The sequence below is a fragment of the Mercurialis annua genome, linkage group LG2, assembly GCF_937616625.2.
Source record: "Mercurialis annua linkage group LG2, ddMerAnnu1.2, whole genome shotgun sequence".
Lineage (NCBI taxonomy): Eukaryota > Viridiplantae > Streptophyta > Magnoliopsida > Malpighiales > Euphorbiaceae > Mercurialis > Mercurialis annua.
Window position 1 is genome coordinate 53,709,381 of NC_065571.1, and position 14,668 is coordinate 53,724,048.

Sequence of the window (14,668 nt, forward strand, 5' to 3'; positions counted from 1 at the left end):
AATATTGGAGATAATATGGCGGCAAATTATTGAAAAATTTGAAATTGAAGGAGTGAAACGAGTCGATATATGAACTTCTGAATGTGTTTTTCCCCAACTTGAGTTTACCTTGTTTAGGGAGGTAAAATACACTTTTGATGGTATCTTATTGTAGTGATGTTTACAAAAGTATTTAAAAAAATAAATAGTTGTAAATTTTGAATCCAAAATTATAAATTGAAAACCCTATTCTAGCACGGCAATTTATTAACAAAAATCTGATTGCAACCGTTTAGAAAAAATGATTGAACAATTATAAAAATGTCAAATGGTTTTTTTAATAAACAATTTGCAATTATTTCCAAAAACAGTTTCTAACGATTTCAAATAGTACCTAAAAAGTAAGTTAAATAATTTTTTTATAAATTTGGAAAGTATGAAGAATGAAAAAGGATAAAGTTTCAAAACTGAAACATTTTTTTATAAATAAAGTTAGAAATCCTTTATTGTATTCATTGGGTCAAATCAGAAATAGAGACATCAGCTGCAAAGCCCAAAAATTTAAATTTGTCCAATGTTAAATCATGAAGTGGTGTGGTCGAAATCATTTGACTCTGTCCAATAAGCAAAATTTAGCTAAATGTGTTAATTTTGAAGATTAGATAAAATTAAAGGTGAAGATTGAGAGGGGCTGCGCGGACGCAAGCCCCCACTATCACAAATTATGACGTAGACTCTCCCACTTGGGGAGACCTTAGACAGTTGCACCTCCCAAGTGCAATGGAAGCCAACTATCTAGGCTATGGACCTTCATGGTCGTCCATTAACCCCGTCCAGGTAAGTAAGTTTGCAGGCTAATAGTTGATCTCTATTTGTACAAATTATTTGCGATTTCTGGATTACACTATTCCGATGTGGGATTAAAGTTTTTGTAGTGACGATGCGCAGTTGATGTAAAATATTAAGCTATAGGTCATGCGTTCAGCACGTGGGAGAGATTCTTGGCTAATTCATCAATTTATATGTGGGATCACATTGTAAACTTAAATTTCAAAATACAAGTTTGATAATATTGTTCGTGAAATATAGCGTTTTAGGACTTTACATAATAGGAGAGATGTGCTTTGTGGATAGTTTTTTACACTTTTTTATAGTGCGATTATACGAAGAGAATGTAAAAAACTTTTTAAAGAGTGTATTTAGTTTTTGCCGACTCATACATTAAACTGAATTAAGAATCAAACTGAATTTAACTTTTCGGGTTGATCAGTACCCTCCTGACCATATACTTAAGGATACATGTGTAACGTTGATTTTTTTTTTTTTGACTAATGTGTAACGTTGATTTATTAATCCATAAATGTTGCAACATTATCCTTCATTAAGGAAAAGTAAATTGTCAAAAATAAACTAGAAGTTGGATTTCCAATGTTTTTATCCTTTTTTTTTTTTTTTTTTAATTTTAAGGCAAGGCAAGTGCTAGTTGTTAATTTAATGTGCATCTTCACTTCCGTATGCATTATTCTCGTTGATATAACTACTTATTACTATCATGTAATTTGTTGATTTTCTTTTTACTACAAGCTTCAAGGTATATTGGCTTCTATTTTTTTGTAGGAATATATATTGGCTTCTATTTTTTTTGTAGGAATATATATTGGCTTTTATAATTTAATTTTATATTCATAAATATAATTGACTAGTCCCCACATATTATTTATCATATGCAATGCTCCTATTCCCATTTAATTAGAACACAAATGTAATTAGGTTTAAACATTAAACTGAAATACTAGGATTATGATCGTCTCAAGCACGCTCAATCAATCTCTATATTTCATTATAAAATGAACGGTGTTCAAATTAAAAGAGTGTAAATTATATGAAGTTAATTTACACCTTTGCAACGGAAAATATAAATTAATTGAACATGATAAGTCATGTTCAATCAAGTCGAAGGGATTCTGATTCGATATACTAGTCAGTCATGTTCAAGCATGCTCAATTAATAGGACATTAGCAAGAAGATCAAAACCTAATTAAAACAATATATATGAATTATTATATATTCAAAAAATTAATAAATAAAGAGATGCAGGTGACAAACAGAGGGTGAGCACGCAGAGCTAAAAGCATAGTCATATTCATGCAAGAAAACCTGTGTGCTCACTCTCTTCTGTCACCTAAACTTCATCGTAAAACAAACCGGTCATTCTTTCTTGCCATGCACGTAAACCATCCAAAGCCCTAATATTAGCACCCGTGAGTCTACATATCTTGAACTTAGGGTTAATTAGTACCTAATGTATTCTGCAAGGAAAGAAAAAAAAAGCCTATATGTTAGTCTGTTAGACATTGTGGGTGGCAATGGGGTTTTATAGAACGTTTTATGTCCGCAAATTTAATTACTACATCATTAATATTTAATTACCCTTGTATTAATATTCTCTAGCTAGCTACCAATTTCTAATTATGAAACCTATCTATTAGATTCATTTAATTTAACAAATGAAATGTTATAGTGAGAGATAATAGGGATACTATGTTCATCATTTCATTGCTTACTTTCACTACTCAACATTGTTTATTGAGATATGTTATAATATTCTAGCTAGGTACAAATCATGTGAAACTACATTTTTTCGGCCAGATTAAATTGTACCTGACTATTTAATATATTTTTATTAGGGTTAATTATATATAAAATCACCACATTTACACGAATTTTCAAAAATAACACGACCTTTAAAACGTGTCAATTCAGGGCATCACCTTTCATTTCTTTTCAAAAACAACATGGGTACGTTTTTTGATAAAATTTTGCTGACTTGGACAGCTAATGAGAGTGCCACGTGTCACGCCACGTCAGCAAAAATGCCACTAAAAATGTGCCCGTGTTATTTTTGAAAAGAAATGGAAGGTGGTGCCATAAATTGCCACGTTTTAAAGGTCGTGTTATTTTTGCAATTTCGTGTAAAGGTGGTGATTTTATATGTAATTAACCCTTTTTATTATATGGAGAATAATTTATCCTTCATCTAGCCTTAATTTACTATAAATTATACTTTCTTTCCTTGAAAATTTACCAAAAAGTTTAAACTCTTCCTAGAATTCTACATCCCAGACTAAAGCATACTCCAAGTTTAAGGTGGTTCCTCCCCTGAAACCATATCTGCATCATAAAGTTCTTCGTTTATATTCGGATTATAGTGGCCCCTCTTATATAAGTAATATTATGATTTAATAATACTAAATTAAATTCTTACGAGAACAAAGTATTAAAATTCTAGAGAGGTAATTTAAGAAGAGAGAGAACTAAAAGTTATTCTCTCTTTTCACCACCTATTTTTTTTCTTTCTAAGTCTTCTCTTTAGACTCTTCACCATAGCTTATGTTTTTGGATATGAAATTAGTGTTTTTCCAGTTTATGGCCGGAAAATCACATTTTTAAAAGTGCAAAAGGTGTTCGAAAAATCCAACAGAGTAAATTTTATTATATTACTTCATTTCTTTTTATATAAATAGATCAAGTGCTAGCTAGGTTTAATTGAATTTTTAATATAATCATTTAATTTTACTGGAATGTATTTCGATATTAATTTAATATAATCTAATTTAAATTAAAAGATATCAGAATTTTTATGAGAACGGTCCATTAAATACTTGATGTAAGCAAAAATGTTCTCATATAACACATTAATCACACACTATAAATATAAAAACAAATGAATGCAAGATCATTTGATTAAATAATGTAAAGAAAGTCAAAGACATTTCATTTTTTGAAAGGACAATGCATCAGATTTGCCTTTCTAGACGGCATAATTTGGACAATACATCAGATCTTCTAGAGGAATCAAACTTCTTCAATAATGCCTGTCTTTATTACTAATCTAAACTAATCAAAAATTAAAATAACAATAATATAAAAAAAATATTTATGCCTGTGAACCAATGGGACATCAACAAATCTATAAAGGTACACTTCTTTTAATAATGTTTAAAAATTCCCCACAAAGATTTACCTAACAACGTATACAAAGTGTTGAAAAGAATAATATCCTTTGAGCTTAATTTAATTGGATTTTTTTTAAAGCTAGAATGTATTGACGAAAACATAATTACAAATTTAAAGTTTGAACGAACACTAAAAATGCTTAAACAATATAAAACATCGGATCAAAGAGGTGGGAAAAAATTACAAATATTTATTCAACAACATAAAAATCCAAATTGAAAAGATCATCTTAAAGAAGACTTATTCAAATAAATAGATCTACAATAATTAATACTATGGCGGAGAGAAGATGATTTTCCGGTTAAACGAAAAAATCATCTTGTCCCACGCTAAAAAAGATGAAGAAAATAAACTTTTTTTTAGAGAGAAGAGAGAGGACAATTTTCAGAGAGAGAGAGCTATCCTATTATGTTTTAATTGGATAATCGATTCACTGAGTACTCAAACTATCACATTATTACGGATTGGAATTCCTCGTGTTCAAACGAACATGAGAGATCATGTTCATTGAATCTATGCCTTTATTACAAAATTAACGTAGAGATCAAAAAAGTTCATAATTTACACCATTCATTTTATAACGAATGGTGTAAATTAGTGAACAAGAGGGTATCCCAATCCCATTATCATATACTGTTGTACTTTGATAAAAATGAATATTTATAAACATCCACTTAATTTCCGATTATGAATTAAAATTTAAATACCGTGCTAGGAGAGAATAAAATTCAGACACAGTTAAATTTGTCAGAATTCTCCATTTTCTAAATGTCACATTGTCTCTATTCTTTTAGTGCTAGATTTGATGCTTATCTATGGTAATCACATCTTATTAAGTTAATACAAATGCTAGCTAATCCAAAAGCATTTGCTGATACTTAATTATCAAGTAAAATAAGGCAAATACAAGAATATTTCAGATACTATATTTCCGTTCTACTAGTGTTCCAAGTTACAAGCATCACAAGGGGAACAAGAATGACAAAGAATGCAACAAGGATGAGTAACTTTTTGCTCAAGAAAAATGAAAATATACAGAGAATAACAGAGGCTACCTCTACAACAGAGTTTGATTAGGCAGCAATATATATATACCAAAAGTATGCTATATAGACAACTGCTTCAACTAAACTGAACAATCCTATCTTCATGTTGGCTTCTCTGTTGGAGTAGAAACAGATTCAAGAGTAAGTTCTCCGATTTCTTTTGGCGGTCCGGAGCTGCTTGGGGCTGTGTTGTGCAATGCGATAGCGTCTTTTATTTTTTGGAACTGCATAAATCACATTTAACTGTCAATATCTTTATTGAAAAGTAAAGATATCTCACACCTATATGCCTAAAGGGAAGAGCGATCTCCGTTGCTTTCTCCGTAATGGTTTCAGCTCAATGATTCTATAGCTTCTAACGGTAAAATCAAAATCTCAACAACCTGAATCTAAAGACCTCTTCGACATCAAGCTCGTGCTCTAATTGCTGGCCCAGACTGGATAGAAAGAGAGTTTCTAGTGCTAATTTTAACATGTAAATATCAAAGAAGTCGATTAATTAGCAAACTACTACTTTAGGATTTAAATCCGGTGTTAGGTGGGGAAGAATAATTCAAAATATGCGTAGTTTTTCATTTAAGTCTTAATCAACTAACTTAAATAATTTTCTATTATTTCTTATTCACTTTAGTTTAGATTATTTAGGCAATTTTTTCTACTTGTATCCAGATTCTTATGAACTATGTTTTGCCTATAAAAGCCGAAGTTAAGTTATTGAATTATAAGGCAATTCTGTGTTACTTTTCTCTTTCTTTATCTTCTCAAATAAATGAATTCTATAGCATCAACAAGGAAGACTTGTATCAGATTAATAAAAGAAATTAGGTGCAGAAAATGCCAAACCTTAGCGAGCGAGCATGAAAAGGACTCCAATTGTCCATAAGCACCGCGATAGAAGTGGAAGTAAGGAAGAACTTTAACATTCAAACTTTTGCACATAGGCTTGTTCTCATCAAAATTCACTTTCAGGAATACAATCTCTGGATGTTCTACGGCTGTCTTGCAGAGCTGGAAAATACATAACGAAATAGTATCAGTACCATACACCAGGAACACTGGTTACAGACAGAACAACATGTAATAATGGTTTTCCTGCGCTGCTCAGACATATAAAGTTTCCTTGAAGGATATCTATAAAGAGCATTTCAACTACCCACAACATCCACATATAAAGGAAACAGAATTGATGTCTGTACATTTTACATAGCATCTGAAGCAGGATTGACATAACAATTAAACAAGACCAACATATGATATTCTGATTAACTATTATCAATCTAGCTCTCTGAGCTTCTTAATGTGCATATAACTAACATATCAATTATAATTGAATGAGCAGTGAGCACCAAGTGTACTATGCATTTAGGTAAATGCTCAAAGAGTTGGTAATTCGATGGTTAATGATTCGATGTTCAATTGGAGATTGCACGACAGTTATACAAACGAAGACCAATACAGATCTCTTACTATTACTCATAGAATTTTAAATATATACTGCAACTGCGTCATAGATAATGGACACCGATGGCAGACAAGCCAATTATTCAAATTTACTTCATTAAGGTATTAGGTTATTAACATGCAAGAGATAAATTTACATACATATGTCTTGCTGTTGTTTGTGGCTTTGTGCAGTAACTGACAAACCCAAAAATTGTTATACCATATTTATCCTCTCAGCTAGTCCATAATGAAGTTATAGACTCAGTGACTCATCTCTTATCAAGTAACTTAATGGAGATAAAGTTTTACAAACTTCCAACCTAAAGACTGATTACTTTAACAATGACAGCCTGCCAAAGCATTAACTAGATATAACAGTAGAGTGATATGCTGTAAGATCACTAAAATGTTTACCATCATGCCTATAAATTCTTTGGTCTGCAGCAAGGCATTCCGAACAGAAAATGAGTTCTATTTTTAGAAGCTGGTATTCTTCCACTTGAATACCTTTGTTACACTGGAAATCAACAAGAAGTTAAATTCACTTGTAGTGATATCTTCCTTTTGATCCTTACAAGCCAAAGAAGCATGACTAGTTAGACGCTACTAAGGTACCAAGGTGAAGTCAGTAATTTTTTTCTAGGGAAAGGAATTTTGGGAGGATGCATATATGAAAGAGAGTTTTTTTTTTTTTTGAAGAGAGGTACATAGAAACATAAATAAAAGAAGTTTTGTGTTTTGATTTTCCTCAATGTTGACACAGGAATTACAATAAACACTAACAGTTAAGAACTGTATAAAATCGAGTAACAAAGTGGAAGTACCTTGGGATATAATGCTCGACAAGATGCACACCAGGTTCCATAAAACTCAACAATAACTAATCTATCACCAGCTTGGCTTAAGGCACTCAAAAATTCTTCTGTAGAATGAATGTCACTCATATTTGGTCCTGCACTCTTCTCCCACCATTTTGGCTGGTCAGTTTCAGCGATAGTTGCATGAACCTGCAGAATTTTTGAGGTTTATCAATAATTAGCACTGAGCTACATGGACACGAACAATGTTAAGTTTGTAAACCATGTAATATAACCTTAAGAAAAAGTAGTTTGCATAAAAAATTGCATAATTTAAGCAATAGTTTAGTTGATGCATTTCAGCCCCCTTTTCATATATAAATATGAGCTGAGTACTAAATTTTAATCTGGATCCTAAACTGTAGGAGTCAAGGTAGATTATTTTCTCAAAACCTTTCTTTTGAATATCAGATCAAATGGAAGAACTCAACAATTAGACACAAATGGCTGAAGACAATAAAATAATATAGCTTACGAAGCTACATAGATGCAACTGTACTATATCCTGAACTGGAATTAGTTCAAGATTGAGTCTTAAGGCAAGGCACTCCTACAAAACACTACTAACCAATGACGAAAGTATGACCGGAATTTTATTTAGCAGAATTGAATTAATATAGCAGAACAGCTTTCGCTGTAGAGCTATGCAATGATGCAACATAAACAGAAAAAAATGTGAGCGCATGGAAATTGCTTTCACAGCTGCAGTTCACAACTTATGGAGAGGTAGAAACCAGCTGGTTTACCAGAGCAAGAAGGTGGATTCTAGTGAAGTTTTGAAGTGGTCAGTAATTGTGTCATCCTAAGCATGGTCAGTTGTTTTCTCAACGTTTTGTTTGGCTGCACTGGAGCTTTTCTCTCAGCAGCTATATTTAAATCACTACCGAAACAGCATCGAATGGTATAAACCTGTTCTAATGACTCCAGTGGCAAATGGCATAAGCATTCTATTCAGAGAGTATAGAAGTTGCATAATAGAAAGCAAAGCAAATAGAGAAGCATTCCTCCTCACTATTGCAAAACAAATTGCCACAAAGAATGTTCTAAAACACAGCCATTGTAGAGCTACAGGCAGTACTAAAAGCAGGTAAATTTAACAGACAAACCAACCAAAATAAATATCTAGCAAAATTGGTTTACCTGCCCAAACTTGAACCCTAAAATAAGAACTCCAAATAAGTAAAAAGCAGGAAACCTGACCTGTTATAAGCAATAGAAAACAATAAAAAGTTGGTACCTTAAAAGATTCAAACACTTGCTTTCTGGGTATGGAAGTGAACCGGGGAGCATAGTCAGAAGAACAAATTAAAGGATAAATCTTCTTATTATCTAAATAACTATTATTACTAAAAGAATTACAAGGAGGCGGCACTGAATTCACATTGGCGGTGAACATAGAAGAAGACGAAGAGAAACAAAGAGAGTGAGAGGAGGATAGTAATCGAACAACATCTGCCATTAATTCTATTAATTAACAAATCAAAATTCAAAAAAAAAAAGTATAAAATTGAAATTAATAATTTAATCAAGAAGAATAGAAATTGAATTGAAGTGAACCAGTGGTTGGTTCTACAGGTAAAAAGAAGAAAAAAGAAACGCCATGAGAAGACGAGGGTTTGTGTGATAATTGAGTAGGGCGAGGTCTGTTAGACTAATTGTGTGGACCAGATTCAAAGCACAAGAATTAGAAGAAGATAGTTGAGCTTAGTTTAGCTTTTGTAATTAGTTTTTTTTTTCTTCTGTAATACAATACAAGGGGTTTTCAGCTGGCAGTAGTTGCTATTCTATGCGCCTTTTGTTTAGCAGTTAGCCGGTAATCCAGGCAGCTGCTTTTTTTTTTTGAACGGGAAAAAAAAAAAAAAAAATTATTTAATTTTACTGAAAACATCAAAATCGTTGTTGCAAATTGCTACTCTAGTTGCATTCACACTTTTAAAATATAGAGAGAGAGAGAGAGGCGAGAGCTTAGAGCATCTCCAATGGAATGCTACTTTTTATGTTAAATTTAGCATGAAAAAGTGGTAAAATGTTATAGATAGCATAGCATTTCAAATTTTACTCCAATGCACAAAGTTAAAAAGAAATGTTATAATTATTTATTAAGATAATTATCTCTTAATTTCATTAATTGCTAATTATTTAATAATTTTTTTAATTAAATATTTTAAACTAAAATTTATGTAATATTTTTTTTAATTTAATAATGAGTTTTTCAAAAGATACAATTAAAAGAATCGATGAATTATATAAAAATAAATTATTTAATTTTTTTATTATATTGATGTATGGTCTACTATTAAAAAATCAAATCGATATTGTAAAATTAAATAGAAGCACAAAATTTAAAATGAAAAAAGTAAAAAAAATAAAAAAAGTAGGTTAAAATAATAAATGAAAAAAATGACCGTGGTAAAATTATAATTAGTAGTGAATTGCTATTGGTTGTTGAATTTTAGCATATGCTATAGTCTGTGCTAAATTTAGCACGTGATATAGCATATGTTAAATTTAGCACAAACTATAACACTGCATTGGAGATGCATTTTAAGATTAAATGCTAAATTATGGCATTATCACTTCATTTTAGCATTGCATTGGAGATGCTCTTAGGCTTCACTACGTTTAAAATTTTATAATTTCCGGAAAATATATTTATCGGGGGAAGTTAATTAGTGAGGGAGTTAATGTGGAGGAAATAAATTTTTTTATTATTTAGTTCACTTAATAACTTTTTGGAAAATTGCATTCTATTTTTTTATTAAACTAAATTTATAGACAATATTACCCTCAATTATTAAACTGGCTAAATTAAATATAAAAATATAATTGTATTTTAATTAATTTAATTAGAAAAGTAGAATTTATCTAAACTTTTCAGGAAATAGATTAACAAAAATAAACCAAATAAAAAAAATGATATTTCCTGTAAAATTGGATTTTCTTAGTGAATTTATTCCAACCAAAACCTTAGACTGTTCAAATTAACTAAATTAACTAAAATCTCTAAATAAAAAGTTAAAATGACTAATTTGGCTAAACTGATAAACATGTAAAGAGTAATTATTAAAAATAAAAGTAAAACTGATTAATTTAGTAACCAATTTTTTTACAGAATTAACCATAGGGCCAAATTTAAAAAAAAAAAACCATAGGGCCAAAATATTTTATTAACCTAACCAAACTTGATTTAACCAAATTAACCAAAAACCTTAGTAAAATTAGCCAAATTAAATCGATTAATTTGGTTTAACCCGGATTTTTTTTGCTCCTTTGAATTTTTGAATAATCAAAATTGAACTCGAGACGTTCAAAGAGTGACGCTTTATTTCAAACACAAAAGATAAAATTACAAACTTTTGTTCTTATTGAAGTTTCTGAAAAGGATCATGCAGCAATGCAGCATGAAAATTTGCAAGATTGACTTTTACACCTTAACTATATCAAATTCTGACGAAGATTAAGATAATCCAGAAAAGAGAAGAAAATCATAGACCGCGAAGTTTGCCAATCGAACAGAAGACAGAGTCGAGGCATCCATGTACAATTTTAGTCACAAGACCATCGAAACAATAAATGAAGAATTGAAGACTGACTCACATTTTACGGAACTTGAACAGTTCAACTCGACCTCTAGAAAACACTCAGGCAGGAAAAACACACACAAGCCATGTAACTCAACAGAGAACTGTTTCAAAAACTCGACAGCAAAGATAAGAACTGGTCCTGCTTTCAGTGCTGCTAAACCGAAATGTAATTGCCTATGGCGTTAATAATTATGACCGCAATCAAATTTTCAGCAGCTAAACTTCCATCTGAAGGTTGTAAAGTCAGTTTTTGCACATATGAGAACATTAGCATGCCGATCATACTACTAAAGCCTACTTGCGGAGCAGCCAAGCTTAAAACCTATGACTTCAACCTCAAAACTACAACATAATCCGCTCAGACAAACGTTAGCAAAATAATATACGGAAATATCATTATAATTGATTGAATTTCTGCAATTTTCCATTTGGCGCTAGCAATGGATATTATTACAAGATCTCATATTCTACGAGTTAGGCGCATAGAAAAGTAGAGAATATCGGTCTAAGCTACACACTTAACATCTATGGAACAGGAATCGGAAAGTTGAAATCTATAAAAAGTGCGAGTTAATTGATTACTTGACGTGCTACATGATGCACATTCACCAGTTACATAAAGTGTTCCATCCTTGGATCTGCATCTTATAACAGATGTTCAAACAAAATGATAATATAGTTGGCAATGACAAGATTAGATAGTAGCTTAATTACCTTCATCACAGCCATAATATATTATCCCCAGACATCTATGTCGGGATTTTTTATATGTTCGTGCGACTTCAAAAGAAAATTATCCAGCTCAACCGTACGCTTAGACCACTTAGATATTTTTCCTAAGAATTAGGCAAAATAACATTCTGTGCAAATGACATAGATCCATTATTCGCAGCACCGTTAATCCCGAGTATCGAAGTAATCATGTTGTAAATATGAACATTCTCAAAAGACGGCACCTTTCGCCCCCTAGCAAACTGAGGACCATGACCAATGAAGATAGTCCTCATAGAGAAAACTTCATTGTCATAACCATGTGCTCCTCCACACTCTTGTTGTCGCCTTTTTTTCGTCAGTTCGACCTTATAAGCCTCGTCAACAATCCCTACTATCGGCGTAATCCTATCACTCGATGCATAATGAAGCCTTTTCGGCAAATCCTCCTTAAGATACACCTTCAAATGCTTACCATTTTCAATTTTCCCCGACTGCAATCCTTCATTCATCTTAGCAACAACATCCGATAAAGCTACACCTGAAGGCGGACGAATTGCCAGCAATGGAGTATAAGACTGAACCCAATCAGCTGGAATTTGAATCCAAGGAGCTAAATCATCTAAAAATACCAACTTCTTATCACAAGTACCGACCATACCGTGATCACCAACCATAATAACATTAACATCCTCGAAAACGCCTCTCTTCTCCAACCCGTTAATCAACTTCCCGATCATTCGATCAATTCTATCAACAGCTTCAGTCACCTCAGGATCATCAGGACCCACTTGATGACCCTGATGATCCGGGTCCTCGAAATACAATGTCATAAACACAGGAATATCATCACTAGGCAAATCAAAATAACTCAAAATCTTATCAACTCGATCCTCAAACGGAACAGAACCATTATAAAACATACAATATTTATCAGGACAACTCCACGAACCCTTATGAACCTCAGACCCAGGCCAAAAATAAGTAGCCGCTTTTAAACCATGGTTAGCCACAGTCTCCCAGAGTGGCTCACCGAGCCACCACTTGGGTTCATGGCTACCCATATTAAAATTCTCACCAGTCTCAGGGTCAACAAAATGGTTATTTATAATGCCGTGATAAGCAGGGTACAGACCGGTTACGATTGAGTAATGATTAGGAAAAGTAAGTGAAGGGTAGACCGGAATCAAACCGGTTTCGGCTTCGGTTCCGTTGTTGATCAGACGGTGGATATTGGGCGTTGGAGTTTTCCACTGGTAACCGAATCGGAACCCGTCTGACGATATTAAGAGAACTACTGGGTGGTTGAGCTTGGTCTGCGGACGGGATGTCGTTTGGATGGACGACGGTGTCGTTTTGTCGTCGAAGAAGAGGAAAGCGAAAGCTGAAGCGGCGGAGAGAGCAATGCAAGTGGTGAGGAGAAGTGAGATGAAGATGATGGTGGTGGTGTGTTTACGAGTTGGGTTTGATGGATCGGAGGAGGAATCGGTGTTGAATGAGAGAAGCGCGGTTGATTGAGTTAGTTGATCTTCGTGGTGAGTTGGTTTTGTTGAACTCGGAGGTGAATCTAAAGAATCCATAGCTTTACCTTGAAATGAAAAGGAGTTAAGTTTGATTAGGGACTGAAATTGAAGAAAAAGTTTAAGGTGTAAAGATGGGAAAGTTTGAGTGAATTGTAAGGGTTAGATAGTTGACATGTTGCTGTCAGTGTAGTGGTGGTGTTGTGCACGGCGGAGTTTTTCTAGTTGTTTGAAGTGCAGATGAAGATTCGATTAATTTTTAAGATGAACAAAATTAATGAGTACTGTAATTAAAAAGAAATGAAGAGGACCTAGTAGTTTGACCAAAAAAAAAGAGAGGACAGGGTAGGAGAGATCAATGGTGGATATTTGGAGTTTGGGTGATGTTTGGTTGATGAACGGTTAGGATTGGTATGGTACGACGTTAGTGGGGTCCTACGTTTGAAAAGTTTTCACAAAACACTGTTTTAATTGGTCACTGGATCTCAATGTAAACGTGGAAGCTTGGTGTTTTCTTTATGGCTAATTGATGGATACCGAATCCTATTGTAAGTATAATGGAGCCGAGATACAGGAGATCCACTCTCAGGTGATACCGGACTCCCCCTGATGATCCAAAGATATGAAGGAAATGCCGAATCTCTTTGGATTCGGTGACATAAAGACCGAATCCCGCGTGATCCGCCGAGAGCACTTCGAGTCCGGGATTCGGGTAAACGACTAAATATGGAAATGTTGTCCTATTTGGACACCAACACTACATATGGAAGGATAAGCTCTACTTTAGGAAGATAAGACTATTTAGGAAGACGTTCCTAAATAGGACTCTTATCAGATTAAGGTAGATCACGACAAATCAGGAGAATCCCTACGATATTGCCGAATCTCTATAAAGTAGGATTCACTTGCCTAATACAACTCTATTAGGTATATTCGACTACTATAAAAGGAGCACGAGGTATGCCTAGAATCATATTTACATTCATATACTCAAAACGCTGCTCAAAGCTCTAGACTGACTTTAGCATCGGAGAGTTAATCGGACAACCACCGTCCGGTTAGCTTCTACCCTGTTTTGCAGGTTCACTCACCGGTTCAGAAGGCAGACTCCATCAATTGGCGCCGTCTGTGGGAAAAGCTTAACTAAACTTCAAAAGAAGGAGCTTTTCTGAACTCAAATACAAATCTCATTGAAGAAGATGACTTCTGAAAGAGTAAACCTGAAAGACAAACAGCCAATGGACCCAAAAAACACTCCGGAGATAATCAACGTGACGGAAGACGGGCTTCACAACTCCGGGGAAAAAAGCAACACCGGAGGACCCTCTTTCTCAACACCTCAGTACCAAACTAATCCGATAAGGGGAAGCAACCCAATTGCTTTCAACCTAAGCACTGAAGAACAAGCACCAAATGCAGCAGCACAAGATCCACACAGCGAAATGCTGAAAAAGATACTAGAATCTGTACAGGCAAATCTTGACAGATTGGCTAGCGAAGCCAAAAGAAC

The 14,668-nt window shown here is 33.4% G+C and overlaps 2 protein-coding genes and 1 non-coding gene across 3 annotated transcripts; all 3 read right to left on the minus strand.

Moving 5' to 3' along the window:
* Positions 1 to 663: 663 nt before the first annotated feature.
* LOC126670804 (U1 spliceosomal RNA) lies at positions 664 to 824 on the minus strand. The gene has a single exon (XR_007638800.1). It is a non-coding gene; the product is annotated as a U1 spliceosomal RNA (small nuclear RNA).
* Positions 825 to 4,901: 4,077 nt separating this feature from the next.
* LOC126670037 (thioredoxin-like 2, chloroplastic) lies at positions 4,902 to 9,071 on the minus strand. The gene is made up of 4 exons (XM_050363689.2): positions 8,581 to 9,071; positions 7,311 to 7,493; positions 5,887 to 6,051; positions 4,902 to 5,267 (listed from the first exon to the last, which is right to left on the minus strand). The coding sequence occupies exons 1-4, from the start codon at positions 8,800 to 8,802 to the stop codon at positions 5,145 to 5,147; spliced, it is 693 nt and encodes a 230-aa protein (XP_050219646.1). The 5' UTR covers positions 8,803 to 9,071; the 3' UTR covers positions 4,902 to 5,144.
* Positions 9,072 to 11,296: 2,225 nt separating this feature from the next.
* LOC126669244 (uncharacterized) lies at positions 11,297 to 13,660 on the minus strand. The gene has a single exon (XM_050362660.2). It carries the CDS (start codon positions 13,216 to 13,218, stop codon positions 11,764 to 11,766), a length of 1,455 nt encoding a protein of 484 aa, XP_050218617.1. The 5' UTR covers positions 13,219 to 13,660; the 3' UTR covers positions 11,297 to 11,763.
* Positions 13,661 to 14,668: the final 1,008 nt, after the last annotated feature.

What these genes read in the sequence shown, in the direction of transcription:
- LOC126670037 (XM_050363689.2), bottom strand. Translation starts at nt 8,802, where the DNA reads ATGGCAGATGTTGTTCGATTACTATCCTCCTCTCACTCTCTTTGTTTC. An exon ending in GTCGAGCATTATATCCCAAG is followed by an intron (nt 6,052 to 7,310) that starts GTACTTCCACTT and finishes TGTATTTTCCAG; the next exon opens with CTCTGCAAGACAGCCGTAGA. An exon ending in TTTCATGCTCGCTCGCTAAG is followed by an intron (nt 5,268 to 5,886) that starts GTTTGGCATTTT and finishes TGATTTATGCAG; the next exon opens with TTCCAAAAAATAAAAGACGC.
- LOC126669244 (XM_050362660.2), bottom strand. Translation starts at nt 13,218, where the DNA reads ATGGATTCTTTAGATTCACCTCCGAGTTCAACAAAACCAACTCACCAC.